The 19,328-nt window shown below is 45.2% G+C and overlaps 1 protein-coding gene across 1 annotated transcript in view; it reads left to right on the top strand.

Moving 5' to 3' along the window:
- The window catches only part of igf2r (insulin-like growth factor 2 receptor), a 65,877-nt gene that overhangs the window by 20,201 nt on the left and 26,348 nt on the right, over window positions 1–19,328 (top strand). Inside the window, 21 exon segments of the mRNA XM_053337431.1 lie at window positions 788–938; window positions 2,663–2,754; window positions 2,757–2,830; window positions 4,048–4,090; window positions 4,093–4,162; window positions 5,166–5,325; window positions 6,398–6,574; window positions 6,669–6,764; window positions 7,746–7,847; window positions 8,708–8,870; window positions 9,758–9,934; window positions 10,583–10,729; window positions 11,142–11,320; window positions 12,238–12,325; window positions 13,330–13,539; window positions 14,147–14,277; window positions 15,109–15,212; window positions 16,190–16,323; window positions 17,107–17,303; window positions 17,432–17,558; window positions 18,083–18,214. Of these exon segments, the coding sequence (XP_053193406.1) occupies window positions 788–938; window positions 2,663–2,754; window positions 2,757–2,830; window positions 4,048–4,090; window positions 4,093–4,162; window positions 5,166–5,325; window positions 6,398–6,574; window positions 6,669–6,764; window positions 7,746–7,847; window positions 8,708–8,870; window positions 9,758–9,934; window positions 10,583–10,729; window positions 11,142–11,320; window positions 12,238–12,325; window positions 13,330–13,539; window positions 14,147–14,277; window positions 15,109–15,212; window positions 16,190–16,323; window positions 17,107–17,303; window positions 17,432–17,558; window positions 18,083–18,214 (2,754 nt within the window).

Raw genomic sequence — 19,328 nt, 5'->3', positions numbered from 1 at the left:
ACACACACACACATAGAGATAGATGCACACACACACACACACACACACACACACACACACACAGGGAGTTTTAACCTTGGAGACGTTTCATAACTTTAGTATCACATGAGAGGAGTTGAGTCATGTGACAGTTAAATGTGTTGGTGCTGCCATCTGGTGGTCGCGACAGGAACTGCACCTCTGTTTGACTGGAGAGGCAACAACACTGTTACTTACTTTTTATTATCTCCCCCTCTCTCTTTTTCTCTCAATCTCTCTCTCTCTCCCTCTCTCTTTTTCTCTCAATCTCTCTCTTTCTTCCTCTCTTTTTCTTTCTCACTTCTCTCTGTCTGTCCTCTCCTTCTCCCTCACTCCCCCTCTCACCTTCTTTCTCTCTTCTCTCTCACCTCTCTCTCTCCTCCCCTCTCTCTCTCCTTCCTCTCCCTCTTCCTCTCTCTCCCCCCTCACTCTCTCCCCCCTCCTCCCCCTCTCTCTCCCCCTCTCTCTCTCTTCTTGTCTTCCCCTTCTCCTCCTCCCTCCTCCCCCCTCTCTGTTCTCTCCTCCCCTCTATCTCTCTCCCCCCTCCCTTCCTCTCTCAACTCTCTCCATCTCCTGCTTCTCTCTCTCTCCCTCTCTCTCTCCCTCTCTCTCTCCCTCTCCTCTCTCCCTCCCTCTCTCCCTCTCTTCTCTCTCTCTCCCTCCTCTCTCTTCTCTCTCCCCCTCCTCTCTCTCCCTCTCCCTCTCTCCTCTCTTCTCCTCTCTCTCGCTCCACTCTCCCTCACCCACCCCTCTCTCTCTCTCTCTCCAGGTTTTTATTTCGACCTGTCCCCCCTCACCAAACCCAGCGGTTCTTATTATAACCTGAGCAGTGGCAGCTATGATTACTTCATCAACGTGTGTGCTGCGGTTAAAGCTGCTTCCTGTCCAGAGAAAGCTGGAGCCTGTCAGGTGGAGAAGAGGTAAGAGGGAGACACACACACACACACACACACACACACACACACACACACACAGACACACACACACACACACACACACACACACACACACAACACACACACCACACACACACATAGAGACACACATATAAGCTCACTGTCTGTATATAAATGAATCTGTCTTATTATAAATGTACATTTTAACAACCTCATGCTTTTTTATTTAACATATGTTTTAATTTCTCATCTTTGCAAACCTTTATTTCTTTTTGTTTCATGTTTGTTTTCTGCTTTCCATCTTCTCTCTGCCATGATGAGGAACTGTCTGTTGTAAGCCTCAAAGATAAATGTGTTTAATTCCTCTTAAGTAGCTTCAAGTGTCTAAATGTTGATGTTGTTCTGTTTAGTGTTGTATGGGAGGCTGTTGAGAGTGAAAACTTGCACACACATATTGAAATACTTGCACATACATTGACATGATGTGCAGACACGCACTGAAAATTTCCACACTCTACCACCTTCTCACACAGTGTGTGTGTGTGTGTGTGTGTGTGTGTGTGTGTGTGTGTCTGTGTGTGTGTGTGTGTGTGTGTGTGTGTGTGTGTGTCTGTGTGTGTGTGTGTGTGTGTGTGTGTCTGTGTGTCTGTGTGTGTGTGTGTGTGTGTCTGTGTCAGTGCACCAGGAGGTTGTTTCAATGTAACAGGAAGGCACCGCCATCTTTCAAAATAAAATCAGGGCGAATGATTAATAAGGTTTATGAGCAGGTGATGTGCCTTGTAGTGACAGATTGTGTATCTAGGCAACCATATGCACAATTAATCACATGCTCACAGATTTAGGAATAATATTTAGTTTGACATCCCTAAACCTGTGGAGAGAGATATAGAGATATAGTAGCTGTCCAAGATGGCCGTGCCTTCCTGTTACATTGAAACAACTTCCTGCCGCACATTCTACATTTTACACGCACACACAGACACACACAGACACACACACACACACACACACACACACACACACACAGACAGACACACACACTGTGTGAGAAGGTGGTAGAGTGTGGACATTTTCAGTGCGTGTCTGCACATCATGTCAATGTATGTGCAAGTATTTCAATATGTGTGTGCACGTTTTCAATGGGGTACGTGTATGTTTTCACCCTGAACAGTCTCCCATAGTGTTGTATTGTGATTAGAACATTCACAAACACACACATAGAGAAACAGACACACACACACACACACACACACACGTTGTTGTATTGTGATTAGAAAACACAATAAAAAACTCTTGTTAGTTAATATAAATATATATTTCTCCTCTCAGATAATAACATGTTTCCTTCCTCTCCTCCTCTCTCCCTCTTTCCCTTTCCTCCTCCCTTCCTCTCTTCCTTTCTCTCTCCCTTCCTCTCTTCTCTCTTCCTCTCTCTCTCCCTTCCTCTCTTCCTCTCTTCCTCTCTTCCTCCTCTTCCTCTCTCTCTCTCTTTCCTCTCTCCCTCTCTCCCTCTCTCTCTCCTCTCTCTCTCTCTCTCTCTCTCTCCCTCTCCCCTCTCCCTCTCCCTCCCTCTCTCTCTCTCTCTCTCTCTCTTTCTTTTCTCTCTCTCTCTCTCTCTCTCTCTCTCATTCTCTCTCTCTCTCTCTCTTCTCTCTCTCTCTCTCTCTCTCTCTCTCTCCCTCTCTTCCTCTCTTCCTCTCCTCCTCTCTCCCTCTCTCTCCCTCTCTTCCTCTCTTCCTCCTCTCCAGTGCTTGGAGTCTGGGTGAAGCTAACTCCCGCCTGTCTTACTATGACGGTCAGATCAAGCTCACCTACAGTAACGGCTCTCAGTACAACAACAGCAGCACACACTCAGATCCACCAGCATCTCCTTCCTCTGTGATCCCGAAGCCGGAGCCGGAAAACAGAATTCCAGGGTAAAAAACCCTGCATGGCTTTATTTAATCAGATTATAACATTACTAGTCTGGACTATTGCTCAGTCAAAGAAGGGAAGGAAGGAAGGAAGGAAGGAAAGAAGGGAGGAGGAGGGAGGCAGGAAGGAGGGAAGGAAGGAAGGAAGGAAGGGAAGAGGGAGGGAAGGAAGGAAAGGAAGGAACGAGGGAGGGAAGGAAGGAAGACAGGAGGGAAGGAGGGAGGGAGGGAGGGAGGAAGGAGGGAGGGAGGGAGGAAGGAGGGAGGTAGGAAGGAAGGAAGGAAGGAGGGAGGGAGGGAGAAAGGAAAAGAGGAAGGGATGAAGGAAGGGTGGGAAAGAAGGAAGGGAGGAAGGTAGGGAGAGGAAAGAAAGAAGGAAGGAAGGTAGGAGGGAGGGAAAAAGGAAAAGAGGAAGGGATGAAGGAATGAAAAGAATGAAGGAGGGAGGGAGGGACGAAGGAAAGAAGGAAGGAGGAAGGAAAGGAACGATGGGGGAAAGAGGGAAGGACAGGACGGAAGGAAGGTAGGAGGGAGGGGATAAAGGAAAAGAGGAAGGGATGAAGGAAGGACAGGGGAAAGAAAGAGAGGAGGGAGGGAGGAAGGGAGGAAGGAAGATAGGAGGGAGGGAGAGAGAAAGGAAAAGAGGAAGGGATGAAGGGAGAAAGTGAGGGAGAGAAGAGAAGAAGGGAGGAAGGAAAGGGAATGAAGGATGGAAGGAAGGACGAAGGAGAAGGAGAGGAAGGGAGGAAGGAAAGAAGGAAGGAAGGAAGGAAGGTAGGTAGGAGGAGGGAGAAAGGAAAAGAGTAAAGAAAGAAGGGAGGAAGGTAAGGAGAGAAAAGAAAGAGAAGGAGTGAGGGAGGAAGGAAAGGAAGGAGGGAGGGATGGAAGGAAGGGAGGAAGGTAGGGGGAGGAGAGAAAGAGGAGGAAGGAAAGGAGGACAGAGGAAGAAAGAAGGAACAAAGGAAGGTAGGAGGGAGGGAAAGAAAGGAGGAAAGAAGGAAGGAAGGTAAAAGGGAGGGGGGGTGAAAGGAAAAGAGGAAGGGATGAAGGAGGAAGTAAGAAAAGACGGACAGAGGAAAGAAGGAAGGGAGGAAGGAAGGAAAAAAAGAAGGGAGAAAGGACAGACAGAAGAGAGGAAAGAAGGAAACAGTCAGTTTGACCGGTAGAACAACAGGAAGTAGCTACATCGTTTGTCTCTCTTGTACTTCCTGTGATGACAGAAGGAAGATAACTACACGTATAACTTCCTGTGGTACACTTCCTACGCTGTCCTGAGACTCCTCATGAGTGCATGGTGACTGATCCCAAAACCCTGGACCAGTACGACCTGTCCAGGTAATACTCACTCACTCATTCATTCATTCATTCATTCATTTATTCATTCATTCATTTAAACATTCATTCATTCATTCAGTCATTCATTCAGTTCATTCATTCATTCATTCAATCATTCATTCAATCATTCATTCATTCATTTAATCACTCCATCATTCATTCATTCATTCATTCATTCATTCATTCATTCATTCAGTCGTTCATTCACTAATTCATTCATTCATTCACTCCATCATTCATTCAGTCATTCATTCATTCATTCATTCTGTTCATTCATTCATTCATTCATTCATTCATTTAAACATTATTAACCTTTAACCCTTTACATGCTGTTCATATTCTGACTCATAATTCGTCTATTTATTTATATGATGCTCTAAAACTTTAAAGTGGGTCTTCCATCTTTACTTTTTGTCTTCCCTTCCTTCTTTTCCTTCCTTTCTTCCATTTGTCCCTCCTTCTTCCCTTTCGTCCTTCTCTTCCTTCATCTTTCTTTCCCATCTTTTCCTTCCTTCTTCCCTTTCTTCCATCTTTACTTCCTGTCTTCTCGTCCTTCCTTCCTTCCTTCCTTCCTTCCTCTCTCTTTCATCCTTCCCTCCTTCAATCTGTCCTTCCTCTTTCATCCTTCCCTCCTTCCATCTTTCCTTCTTCTCTTTCTTCCATCTTTCTTTCCTGTCTTCTCTTTCTTCCCTCCTTCCTTCTTGTCTTCTGCTCCTTTCTCCCTTCCTTCCATCTTTCTTTCCTGTCTTCTCCTTCCTTTCTTCCATTTGTGCCTCCTTCCTTCCTTTCATCCTTCCCTCCTTCTATCAGTCCTTCTTCTCTTTATTCCATCTTTCGGGTCTTCTTTTCCCTCCTTCCTTCATCTCTGTCTTCCTTCCATCTCTCTTTCCTTCCTTCCTTCCTTTGAATTGTGTATGAATAAAGTCAATCCAAAAAAAGAAATAAAATCATCTTCTCCTCCTCTCTTCTTCTCTTCTTCTTCTCTTCTTCTTCTCTTCTCCAGCTTGTCTCGCTCCTCCTCTGGTAAGAACTGGCAGGCGATGGATTTATCTGAAACCATGAACCTGAAGAAGTATTACATCAACATCTGTCGGCCAATCAACGCTGTGCAGGGCTGCGACCGCCACGCCTCAGTCTGTCAGATGAAATACGTCTCAGAGCAGGTAACCATGGCAACGTGATGCATGAAGAGGAGATACAACTTTATTAATACAACATCTCAGAGCAGGTAACCATAGCAACGTGATGCATCAGTCTGTCAGATGAAATACATCTCAGAGCAGGTAACCATGGCAACGTGATGCATAAAGACAAGATAAAACTTTATTAACATATCTCAGAGCAGGTAACCATAGCAACGTGATGCATAAAGAGAAAGTAAAACTTTACTAATACATCTCAGAGCAGGTAACCATAGCAACGTGATGCATAAAGAGAAAGTAAAACTTTACTAATACATCTCAGAGCAGGTAACCATGGCAACGTGATGCATAAAGAGAAGATACAACTTTATTAACACATCTCAGAGCAGGTAACCATAGCAACGTGATGCATAAAGAGAAGATAAAACTTAATTAATACACACATCAGAGCAGGTTTGTAACCATAGCAACGTGATGCATGAAGAGAAGATACAACTTTATTAACACACGCGTCAGTCTGTCAGATGAAATACGTCTCAGAGCAGGTAACCATGGCAACGTGATGCATAAAGACAAGATAAAACTTTATTAACACACGCGTCAGTCTGTCAGATGAAATACATCTCAGAGCAGGTAACCATAGCAACGTGATGTATAAAGACAAGATAAAACTTTATTAATACAACATCTAGAAAATCTTACTTCTTTCTTTCTTTCTTTCTTTCTTTCTTTCTTTCTCCCTCCTTTTTCTTCCTCTTCTTCCTCACTTTTCTTTCTTTCCTCCTTCCTTTCTTTCTTCCTCACCTTTTTTCTTTCTCCTTTTTTTCATTCTACTTTTTCTTTCTTTCTTCCTTTCTTTCATTCTCTTTTTTCTTTCTCTCTTCCTTTCTTTCTTTCTTTTTTTTTTCTTTCTTTCCTTCTTCCTTTCTATCTTCCTCCCTTTCCTCCCTCTCTCTCTCTCTCTAGGTTGATAAAACATTTAATATTTGTCATTCTTTTGTGGTTACACCATTTGACATTTTCAGAACGATATCAAACGATATTAACCCCCTCTCTCCGCGCCCCCCCCCCCCCCCCCCCCCCCCGTCGCCAGGGCGTTCCTAAGGAAGTGGTGTCAGTCAGTAACATGGGAATCTCTAAGCGAGGTCCGGTCATCGTGGCGAGGGATAGGCTGCTGCTGGAGTTCACCGACGGCTCCGCCTGCATCTCAGACGGCCTGAAGCTCACCTACACCACCCGCATCCACCTGGTCTGCTCCAGAGGAACCGTGGTACGTTCACCACACGCTGAGCTCACAGGGTTCTGGATCATCTAAAGGTTCGGACTCTAACTGTGTCTGTCTGTCTGTCTGTGTCGCTCTGCAGTCGATGGGACCTCGTTTCCTGATGTACCAGAACTGCACCGCGACCTTCATGTGGGAGACCAGAGCAGCCTGCGCCATCACTACCACCAAGAACACGGTGAGCTCACACACATGACAACATATTCATAGATGTTACGGCTCGTCCACAGTCAGCACGTTTACATGCAGCAAAAAAAATCGAATTTCTGATGGTATGAGATGAAGACATGCATAAGACCGGATCACTTGTCTGAGTATACATGCTGCTCAGAGAATCAGAGCATGGCTCCGTGTGGCGCTGTAGCCCTCTCATCAAAGAGCCACTTCCTGTTTACCTCAACAGCAACAACAAACTGTCCGAACAAACTTGTCTTGCGCCATCCATACATTTTAATATATTCAATTCTTGCACTTGGTTGATCATGAACCGGGTCTCCTCGTCCGTCCAGAAGTGTGTTGAAGCCATGTTGTTTAACGTTTCCCCGGCAACAACACTGCTAGTTAATATGACCTCACCAGAGGGAATTCTCGAGCATGTGCAGAATGCAAAATCCGATTTAGATAGGATTGCTGAGTATACATGGCGTTAAAATGCCAAGGCTTGGTGCTGATTCAGTGTGTTGATCAGAAGGATTTCAGACACTAAAATACTGTTATATACTGTAAAAATATTACTGAGAAATACTGTTATATACTATATATATAGTGCAATAATACTGTTAGAGATAAAGAACAGAGCATCTTTGTATAATAAACAGAGACAAACCTCTGAATCTATGCTGAGAGAGGAGCAAAGCTGCATTACAATAAATACAGAGAAATACATTTAGAAAGAATTTAGATGCTATTTGCAGGTTTTGAAGTTTTACTGTAAATGTGAAGCTGCTGTTTGGTTTATAGGACTGCTGTCAATGTGGTTATAGTTGTGATGTAAACTCTTCCATCCACTGCACCTAGAACCATTTTTAAATCTATGTATTTATGTTTATAGTTGTAATTCTTTATAAGGAAAGGCATTAATTCTGGAGAAAATGATATGATAAAGATATTAAACTGAAAATGTTAACGTGTGTGTGTGTATTGATGGTGTGTGTATCAGAGCTGTGCTGTGGCAGATCCAAACAACGGCATCGAGTTCAACCTTCAGCCTCTGGCCTCAAAGGACGGATACAAGGTCAACGCTAACGGGAAGGACTTCCTGGTGAGATCATCATCATCATCATCATCATCACACTACTACTACTACTACTGCTACTACTACTAATAATAATAATAATAATACTGACTGTAAATCAAGTCCTTATAATGCACATCTGAGTCTGTTAGTGTGATGCAGAATCACAGCAATGCTCCCTCCCTCCTTCCTTCTTTCCTCCGTCCTTCCTTCCTTCCTTCCTTTCTTCCTTCCTTTCCTCCGTCCTTCCTTTCTCCCTCCCTCCCTCCCTCCTTCCTTCCTTCCTTCCTTCTTTCCTCCCTTCCTTCTTCCTTCCTCCCTCCTTTCCATCCTTCTTCCTCCTTTCCTTCCTCCCTTCCTTCTTTCCTTTCCTCCCTTCCCTTCTTCCTCCCTCCCTCTCTCCTTTCCTTCCTTCTTCCTCCTTTCCTCCCTTTCCTTCCTCCCTTCCTCCTTTCTTTTCCTCCCTCCCTCCTACCTTCCTTCCTTCCTTCCTTCTTTCCTCCCTTCCCTCCTTCCTTCCCTTCTTCCTTCCTTCTTCCTCCCTTCCTTCTTCCTTCCTCCCTCCTTTCCTTCTTTCTTTTCCTCCCTCCCTCCTTCCTTCTTTCCTCCCTCCCTCCCTCCTACCTTTCTTCCTTATTTCCTCCTTCCTTCTTCCTCCCCTCCTTCCTTCCTTCCTTCCTCCCTCCTTTCCTTCCTTCTTCTTCCCTTCCTTCTTCTTCCCTTCCTTCCTTGACTCGAGGACAACAGTTGTTATAATATATAGGGCATATATTAAGTTGATATAAAGCATGATGTAATCCAGCTCATTAAACAGAAGTATTATATAATATAATAATTCCTCTTCCCTTCATCCCTTCATCCCTTCATCCCTCCGTCGCTCCGTGCAGCTGAACATCTGTGGAGACTTGGCCGTGTGCGGAGAGGGAATGTCCGGCTGTGAGATGGAAGACGGACACGCGCTCAGTCCGGTGGGTTTGGAGAGAAGCCTCGAGTATTCCTCTGATGGACTGCTGAAGCTCGTTTATAAGGGACCAAGAGACGACACAACAGGTAACACACACACACACAAAGTACACACACACACACACACACACACACACACACACACACACACACACACACACAGAGATACACACACGGTCAGGGTTAAGATTAGAGACTGAGGAATCAGAGACTGAGGAATGAAGGAAGGAAGGAAGGAAGGGAGGAACGGAGGAAGGAGAATATATTGGAGGATTATGGCAAAAATGTCTAAGTGGTGTAACCATAAAAACTTTGGAAGGAAGGAAGGAAGGAAGGAAGGAAGGGAGGAAGGAAGAGAGGAATGAAGGGAGGAAGGAAGGAAGGGAGGGTGGAAGGAATGGAGGAAGGAAGGAAGGAATGGAGGAAGGAAGGAATGGAGGAAGGAGGGAGGGAGAGAGGAAGGAAGGAAGGAAGGAAGGAAGGAATGGCAGAAGGAAGGAAGGGAGGAATGAAGGAATGGAGGAAGGAAGGAAGGGAGAAAGGAAGGAATGATGGAAGGAAGGAATGGAGGAAGGAAGGAAAATGAAGGAGAAACTATATAAACTTCCTGTTGTTTCCTTGTTTCCTTGTTTCCTTGTTTCCAGCCACCAGAGACACGTTCACTATAAACTTCCTGTTGTTTCCTTGTTTCCTTGTTTCCTTGTTTCCAGCCACCAGAGACACATTCACTATAAACTTCTTGTTGTTTCCTTGTTTCCTTGTTTCCTTGTTTCCAGCCACCAGAGACACGTTCACTATAAACTTCTTGTTGTTTCCTTGTTTCCTTGTTTCCTTGTTTCCAGCCACCAGAGACACATTCACTATAAACTTCTTGTTGTTTCCTTGTTTCCTTGTTTCCTTGTTTCCAGCCACCAGAGACACGTTCACTATAAACTTCTTGTTGTTTCCTTGTTTCCTTGTTTCCTTGTTTCCAGCCACCAGAGACACGTTCACTATAAACTTCGTGTGTGATCAGAAGGCTCTGAGCGGCTCGTTGAAGATGCTGCAGGAGGATCTGAGTTCTCTACCAAACCACGTGGTCCATGATGTTCTCTTTGAGTTCTCCACGGCTCTGGCCTGCGTCCCTGCTCCTGTTAACTGCAGGATCTTTGGTACACACATACTCACTCACACACACACACACACACACACACACGCATGCATGCATGCATACACACACGCACACCCACACACACAGGCATGCATACACACACACACACATGCATGCATGCACACACACACACACAGACACACAGAAGCACACAGAGGCATGCACACACACATGCATGGACACACACACACACACACATGCATGGACGCACACACATGCACACACACATGCATGGACACACATGCATGCACGCACGCACACACACACACACACACACACACATGCATGCACAGAGACACACACATACAAACACACATGCATGCACACACACACACACACATGCATGCACGCACGCACGCACACACACACACACACACACATGCATGCACACACACACACACAGACACACAGAAGCACACAGAGGCATGCACACACACATGCATGGACACACACACACACACACATGCATGGACGCACACACATGCACACACACATGCATGGACACACACACATGCATGCACGCACGCACACACACACACACAAATGCATGCACAGAGACACACACATACAAACACACATACACGCACACACACACACTGAGTGAATGAAACCATGTGTACTAGTTAAAGTCCCTCCTCTCCTTCTTCAGACACTCAGGGTAACGAGTACGACCTGAGTCACCTGATGCGTGACAACGACGACAGCCCTTGGGTTGCCATGGATACCGACTCCAGCACATCACGCAGCTTCTACATCAACGTCTGCAGACCCCTCCCCCCTGTGAAGGAGTGTCCAGGTCAGTACACTCGACCCCTAACCCTAACCCCCCCCCCCCCACACACACACTTTCCTTCCTGTCTTCTTTTCCTTTCTCACTTTCTTACTTTCTTCCTCCCTCCTTTTCTTCCATCTCCCTTTCCTGTCTTCTTTTCCTTTCTTTGCTTCGTCTGTCCTTCCTTCCTTCCTTCTTGTCTTATTTTCCTTCCTTCTTGTCTTATTTTCCTTCCTTCCTTCCTTCCTTCCTTCCTTCCTTCCTTCCTTCCATTCGCCTGTCGTTCCTTCCTTCCTTCCTTCCTTCCTACCTTCTGTTCTTTCTTTCCTCTTTCCTTTCTCTTCCTTCCTTCCCTCCTTCCTTCCTTCCTTCCTTTATAAGATTACAATAAATAGATGAAACTGTATTTAACATGTTCCCCTCTCTCTCTGTCCAGTGGGTCCTTTGGGTGCCTGCGGGGTGATCGATGGGACCAGTTCCAACCTGGGATACGTCCAGTCCAGCCCTCAGGTGGCGGAGGACGGCTCCATCAGCATCGTCTACCACAACGGAGACAAGTGTGGAGCGTCGGCTCGATACTCCACACGCATCATCTTCCAGTGTGACGACAATCCGGTGAGTTCAACCCTCCTGTTGTCCTCCAGTTAAGGGAGGAAGGGAGGGAGAAGGAAGGAAAGGAGGGAAGAAAGGGAGGAAAGGACAGAAGGAAGGGAGGAAGGAAAGGAAGGAAGGTAGAAGGGAGGGAGGGAGAAAGGAAAAGAGGAAGCGAGGGAGAAAGGAAGATGAAGGAAGGAAGGAGGAAAGGGTGATCGAGGAAAGAGAGAAGGAGGGAGGGAGGAAAGGAATGAAGGACAGGAAATAAGGAAGGTAGGAGGGAGGGAGGGAAAAAGAGAGGAGGGAGGAAAGGAAAGAAGGAAGGAAGAAGGAAAGGAAGGAAGGTAGAAGGGAGGGAAGGAGAAAGGAAAAGAGGAAGGGAGGGAGAAAGGAAGATGAAGGAAGGAAGGAGGAAAGGGGGATCGAGGAAAGAGAGAAGGAGGGAGGGAGGAAAGGAATGAAGGACAGGAAATAAGGAAGGTAGGAGGGAGGGAGGGAAAAAGAGAGGGGGGAGGAAAGGAAAGACGGAAGGAAGAAGGAAAGGCGGATGGAGGAAAGGAAGGAAGGGAAGAAAGAGAGAAGGAGGGAGAGAGGAAGGACAGATGGAAAGAAGGAAAGGAGGAAGAAGGGAGGGAGGAAGGAAGGAAGGAAGGATGGAAGGAAGGGAGGAAAGAAAGGAAGGAAGGATGGAGGAAATAATCAAGGAAGGTAGGAGGGAGGGAGGAAGGAAGGAAGGAGAGAAGAAAGGAGGAAAAGGGAATGGAGGAAAGGAAAGAAGGAAGGGAGGAAAGAGAGAGGGAGGGAGGAAGGAAGGAAAGGAAAGGAGGAAAGAAGGAACAGTCAAAACAGACGGGGTCAGCTAGGTTAAGCCAAAGCGTCTCTCCTTTTTTCTCTGTGTCTTTAGCTAATTATTTATTTGCGTGTCTTTTATTTTGAAGGGCTCCCCCATGTTTGACCGTAAGGACGGCTGTGAGTACGTCTTCATCTGGAGGACGTCTGAGGCCTGTCCAATCAGGAAGTCTCAAGGTAACGTATCAGACATCACTTTCCTTCCTTCCATTTTACCATCTACCCTTCTTTTCTCTTTCTTTCTTCCTTCAATCTTCCTGCCTGTCTTCTCTTCCTTCCTTCCTTCCTTCCTTCCTTCCTGTCTTCTCTTCCTTTCTTCCATCTTTCCTTCCCGTGAAATTTCCCTTCCTTCTATTTTTCCATCCACCTTTTCTTTTTCTCTTTCTTTATTTCTTCCTTCCTTCCATCCTTCCTTCCTTCCTGTCTTCTCTTCCTTCCTTCCCTCCTTCCTTCCTTCCTTCCCTCCTTCCTTTCTTTCTTCCTTCCTTCCTTCCTTCCTTCCTTCCTTCCTTCCTTCCATCTGTCTATCCTTCCTTCCTTCCTTCCTTCCATCTGTCTATCCTTCCTTCCTTCCATCTGTCTTTCCTTCCTTACTTCCGTCCTTCCTTCCTTCCTTCGTTCGTTCCTTCCTTCCTTCCTTCCTTCCTTCCCTCTTTCTTTCCTTCCTTCCTGTCTTCTCTACCTTCCATCTTTCCTTCCTTCCTTCCTTCCTTCCATCTGTTCTTTCTTTATTTCTTTCTTCCTTCCATCTGTTTCTGTCTTTCTTGTCTTCTCTTCCTTTCTTCCACCTGTCTTTCATTCCTTCCTTCCTTCCTTCCATCTTTCCTTCCTGTCTTCTCTTCCTTTCTCCCTTCCTTCCTTGCTCCCTTTCTTCCTTCCATCTGTCCTTCTTCCCTTTCTTCTTTATCTGCACCGAGCATCACAGTTACTAACCCTTCCATCTGTTCTTTCTTTATTTCTCTTCCTTCCTTCCTTCCTTCCTTCCTTCTTTCCTTCCTTCCTTCCTTCCTTCCTTCCTTCCTTCCTTCCTTCCTTCCTTCCTTCCTTCCATCTCTTTAATGATCCAGCCCTCATTGTGGTTGTTTGAATAAAGATGAGTTTGACCCTAACCCTCCTAATAAAACTCTTATGATTAAAACCTCGATGAGTTAAAGTCTTTATCCTAATTTTCTTGTTGCTAGGCGATGAGTGTCGTGTTCTGGACCCTCGGAGCGGCTACGAGTTCGACCTGAGCTCTCTGAAAGATAAAGATTACTCCATCAGGAGCGATAAATACATCTACCACCTGTCCGTGTGCAGCGGCCTCCAGAAAGGAGTCTGCACCCACAAAGACACCGGCAGCGACAAGGTGTCCTCCTGTCAGGCTGACGGCTCCAACCACAAGATCGCAGGTAGAGAACTACAAAATAAAAGACTTCCTGTTCTACTGATGATGCTCAGATTCATTCATTCATGCAGGATTATATATTTTATTATTTTATGTGTCTATTTATTGTCTTATTACTGTTAAACCTCTTTTTATTGTCTATCCATCATCCATCCATCCATCCATCATCTATCCATCCACCCACCCATCCCTCCATCCATCCATCCTTCCTTCCTTCCTTCCATCCATCCATCTATTATCCATCTACCCATCCATGCATCCATCTATCCTTCCCTCCCTCCATCCATCCATCCATCTATCCATTTACCCATCAATCCATCCATCCCTCCCTCTATCCCTCCATCCATCCATCCCTCCATTCATCCATCCATCCCTCTTTCCCTCCCTCCATCCATTCATCCCTCACTCCTTCCCTCCATCTATCCATCCACCCATCCCTCCCTCCATCCCTCCGTCCCTCCCTCCCTCCATCTATCCATCCATCTATTTACCCATCCACCCATCCCTCCATCCATCCATCCCTCCCTCCCTCCCTCCATCCCTCCATCCATCCCTCCCTCCCTCCATCCATCCCTCCCTCCCTCCATCCATCCCTCCCTCCATCCATCCAGGACTGGCGAACCAGGTTCTGAGCTATGTTGGAGATCAGCTGATCCTCAACTACACCGCTGGAGATACGTGCCACAAGATCTACCAGAGATCCACTGAGATCTACTTCTCCTGCCATCCTGACATGCATCCTGTAAGCACTTCCTGTTATTAATATACCGTTATGATGTCATCATGCATCCTGTAAGCTACACACACACTTCCTGTTATTAATATACTGCTATGATGTCATCATGCATCCTGTAAGCTCCACTTCCTGTTATTAATATACTGTTATGATGTCATCATGCATCCTGTAAGCTCCACTTCCTGTTATTAATATACTGTTATGATGTCATCATGCATCCTGTGAGAAACACTTCCTGTTATTAATATACTGTTATGATGTCAGATGCCTGGATTACATAATAGCTATAGTTGCATGCGTATGTTCTGTAACCTTTGTTGCTAAGGTGGTTGCTAAGGTTATTCATGTCATCCGCTCATATGTTTTGGATTATTATGTATTACTACTTGAGACAGGAGCTAAAAACAGCTTGTTAACAGGCAGAGGCTGAACTGAGCGGCTGCATAAAGGATCAGTACAAGATAAATAAATCATGTAAAGATATTCCAGTAGAGCCACAGAATATTAATATAGAGCTGGAAATGTGCATTTAACTCTATTGTGCACTCTATCTGCATGATCACCAGAATAATTAAGAAAGGAAAGATGTTTTTTATGCATCATATTATAGTGTTATTTTATCATTTTGACTATTATTTTAATGGTAAATCATGTAAAGATATTCCAGTAGAAACACAGATTTAAAATATAGAGCTGATGCAGAACACATGACTGCAGCTAATAGACAATAAACAATCTTTAAAACAAGTAATAATGAATAAATAAAAGCTTGGTAGACTCTATTAACTACCAACCTGCTCAGACTCTGAGGATCATAACTGTTTTTTTTTTTTGTAGGGCACTCCAGAGTTCATCAAGGAGACTCCAGAGTGCACCTACCTGTTTAACTGGCCCACTGCTCTGGCCTGCATCCCAGTAAAGACCACCAGCTGCTCCTACAAGTAAAGCTTCTTCATCACTACCTCACCATCATCATCATCATCGTCATCATCCTCCTTCTCCTCTTCTTCCTCCTTTTTTATTCTCATTTCTCTTTCTGATATGTCTTACTTGCTTGTCATTCTTCTCTCTTGTAAAGATTTATTTTTACACATATGTACATTAGTAGCTTCCTGTCTTTTTCTTCTTCCTTCCTTTCTTCCTTCCTCCTTCCTTCCTTTCTTTTTTTCCTTCCTTCTATCTTTCTTTCCTGTCTTCCTTCCTTCGTCTCTTCTTTTCCGTCCTTCCTTCCTTCCTTCCTTCCTTCCTTCCTTCCTTCCTTCCTTCCATCTTTCTTTCCTGTCTTCCGTCCTTCCTTCCTTCCTTCCTTCCTTCCTTCCTTCCATCTTTCTTTCCTGTCTTCCTTCCTTCCTCTCTTATTTTCCTTTCTTCCTTCCTGCCATCTGTCCTTGCTCCCTTTCTTCCTTCATCTTTATTTCCTCTCTTCTTTTCCTTCCTTCCTTCTCTCTTCCCTTCCTCTCTTTTCTTCCTTTCTTCCTTCCTTCCATCTGTCCTTGCTCCCTTCTTTCCTTTCATCTTTCTTTCCTGTCTTCCTTCCTTCTTCTCTTCTTTTCCTACCTTCCTTCCTTCTTCCCTTCCTCTCTTTTCTTCCTTTCTTCCTTCCTTCTTCCCTGTCTTCTTTTTCTTCCTTCCTTCTTGTCTTCCTCTCTTCTTGTTCTTCCTTCCTTCCTTCTTGTCTGCTTTTCCTTCCATCTTTCCTTCCTCTCTTCTTTTCCTTTCTTCATTCTTTCCTTCCTCTCTTCTTTTCCTTCCTTCTTCCCTTTCTTCCATCTTTACATGGTATTAAAATATAAAAATGAAAAATAAGTGCTGACAATGTGACGAGCAACAAAAAGACAGTTCAGTGTTAATGATCAGACTTTAAACAAACATGAAAGTAGATTTTAAACGTTCCTTTTTGTTTTTTCTTCATCCTCAGCGACGGTCACGGTCACTCATACGACCTTTCACCTCTGGCCATGGAGACCCAGAACTGGGAGGTGGAGCCGACCACGAGCGACACCAAGAACACGTTTTACATCAACGTGTGCAGATCTCTGGTGCAGCAGGGAGGTCAGTGAACGCATCATCTATCATCTAAAATACTGAAGCTTTTTGGTCAGTGAACGCATCATCTATCATCTAAAATACTGAAGCTTTTTGGTCAGTGAACGCATCTATCATACTAAATCATCATCATCAGGAAAGGAAAGAAGGAAGGGAGGGAAGGAGGAAGGAGGGAAGGAAGGAAGAAGGAAGGGAGCAAGGACGGTAGGAAACGAGGAAAGGAAAGAAGGAAGGGAGGGAGGACGGAGGAAGGAAGGTAGTAAAGAAGGTAGGCTGGAGGGAGGAAAGAGGGAAGAAGGAGGGAGGGAGGGAGAAAGAAAAAGAGGAAGGAAAGACAGAGGAAAGAAGGAATGAAGGAAGGTGGGAGGGAGGGAGGAAAGAAAGAGAGAAGGAGGGAGGAAGGACAGATGGAAGGAATGAGGGAAGGAAGAAGGAAGGTAGGACGGAAAAAGGAGAAGAGGAAGGAAGGAAAGAAGGACAGAGGAAGGAAGGAAGGAAGGAAGGAAGGAAGGAAGGAAGGAAGGAAGTGTTTTTAACCTGGATTTATAAATGTTAACAGTTGGGGCTGATTTCAGTTCTGCTGCTAGTTTGTTCCAGTTGTGTAAAAGCTGCTTCATCATGTTTAGTTTGAACTCTGGGCTCAACTATCTGACCTGAGTCAGTAGATCTCAGAGCTCTGGGCTCAACTATCTGACCTGAGTCAGTAGATCTCAGAGCTCTACTGGGTTTTTTACATGCATTAAATGTGCAGAAAGTAGATCCAATGTCGGTGTGTTGATGTGTCTGCAGGCTCGTGGAAGTGTCCGTCCAGCGCAGCGTCGTGTCTGAAGGTGGGGGATGAATACATGAGTCTGGGTCAGCTGCAGTCCGGTCCTACGTGGGACAGGAACGTGCTGAAGCTGCAGTACGGCAGCGGACACGTCTGTCCTGACGGAGTCCGAAACAAGAGCAGCATCATCCGCTTCAAGTGTGACAAAGACAGAGTGGTGAGTGGGAGACCATCAATTAATCAATTAATAAATCAATCAGTTAGTCAATGAAAACATTATTTATATATCTGTGTGTGTGTGTGTGTGTGTGTGTGTGTGTGTGTGTGTGTGTCTCTTCTCTGCAGGACTCTCGGCCGACTCTCATCTCAGCCATAGAGGACTGTGTGTATACCTTCCTCTGGTTAACAGCTGCAGCTTGTCCTCTAAACACGACTCAGCATGATGACTGTAGAGTCACTAACCCAGCTACAGGTCAGATACACACACACACACACACACACTCACACAAACCCAGCTACAGGTCAGACACACACACACACACACACACACTCACACACGCACACTAACCCAGCTACAGGTCAGACACACACACACACACACACACACACACACACACACTCACACCCAGCTACAGGTCAGACACACACACACACACACACACACACACACACACCCAGCTACAGGTCAGACACACACACACACACACACACACACACACACTAACCCAGCTACAGGTCAGACACACACACACACACACACACACACCCACACACCCAGCTACAGGTCAGACACACACACACACACACACACACACACACACACACACACAGCTACAGATCAGACACACACACACAGAGAGACACACACACACACACACACACACACACACACCCAGCTACAGGTCAGACACACACACACACACACACACACACACACACACACACACACCCAGCTACAGGTCATTATTACTAACGTTACCCACCATGTCTCTGCAGGTCACCTGTTTGATCTGAACAGTCTGAGGCAGGAAGGAGGTTACACTGTGTACGATCACCAGGAACACAGAACCATGTTCCGCATGAACATCTGTGGGAACGTCACCAACGCTGGATGTTCTCCAGATACCGGTACGTCTGTCTCTGTCTGTGTGTGTGTGGTGTGTGTGTGTGTGTGTGTGTGTGTGTGTGCGTCACAGGAAGGAAAGTGGGCCGGATTGCACCCCTTGGCGGGCCGGTTCTGGCCCACGGGCCTCACTTTTGTCACCCCTGACATAAAATATATGTACACTAGCACAACAACCTGTATCTATAGCGACCTTAACACAACCTGTATCTATAGCAACCATAAAACAACCTGTATCTATAGCAACCATAGAACAACCTGTATCTATAGCAACCATAGCACAACCTGTATCTATAGCAACCATAACACAACCTGTATCTATAGCAACCATAACACAACCTGTATCTATAACAACCATAGCACAACCTGTATCTATAGCAACCATAGAACAACCTGTATCTATAGCAACCATAGAACAACCTGTATCTATAGCAACCATAGAACAACCTGTATCTATAGCAACCATAAAACAACCTGTATCTATAGCAACCATAGAACAACCTGTATCTATAGCAACCATAGCACAACCTGTATCTATAGCAACCATAACACAACCTGTATCTATAGCAACCATAGCACAACCTGTATCTATAGCAACCATAGAACAACCTGTATCTATAGCAACCATAGAACAACCTGTATCTATAGCAACCATAACTCAATATGTATCTATAGCAACCATAGCACAACCTGCATCTATAGCAACCATAGAACAACCTGTATCTATAGCAACCATAGCACAACCTGTATCTATAGCAACCATAGAACAACCTGATGGTCTGTCTGTGCATTACATACTGAAGGAAGGAAGGAAGAATTAAGAAAAGGAGTTAGGGAGGAAGGAAAGAAAGGATGGATGGATTGAAGGAAGGAAGAAAAGGAGTTAGGGAGGAAGGAAGGAAGGAAGGAAATGGGTTCAAAAGATTTAAGTTTTTAACCAGATATCATGACACGCAGTCTGCACTAACTTAACTCTGCTGTGTATTTTTAAATCAAAGCAGCATGCTGAAACCTCTCAGGTAAATAACAGACTAGCAACGGCAGCAGAGGTCAAAGGTCAAAGGTCAAAGCAAAAAGTATTTTACAGATGAAACTTTAACAGGACAGAGCGACACGTTG

The sequence above is a fragment of the Scomber japonicus genome, chromosome 17, assembly GCF_027409825.1.
Source record: "Scomber japonicus isolate fScoJap1 chromosome 17, fScoJap1.pri, whole genome shotgun sequence".
Classification (NCBI taxonomy): Eukaryota; Metazoa; Chordata; class Actinopteri; order Scombriformes; family Scombridae; genus Scomber; species Scomber japonicus.
Note: the sequence above shows the minus strand (reverse complement) of the source record. Positions and strands in the feature narration are given on the sequence as shown.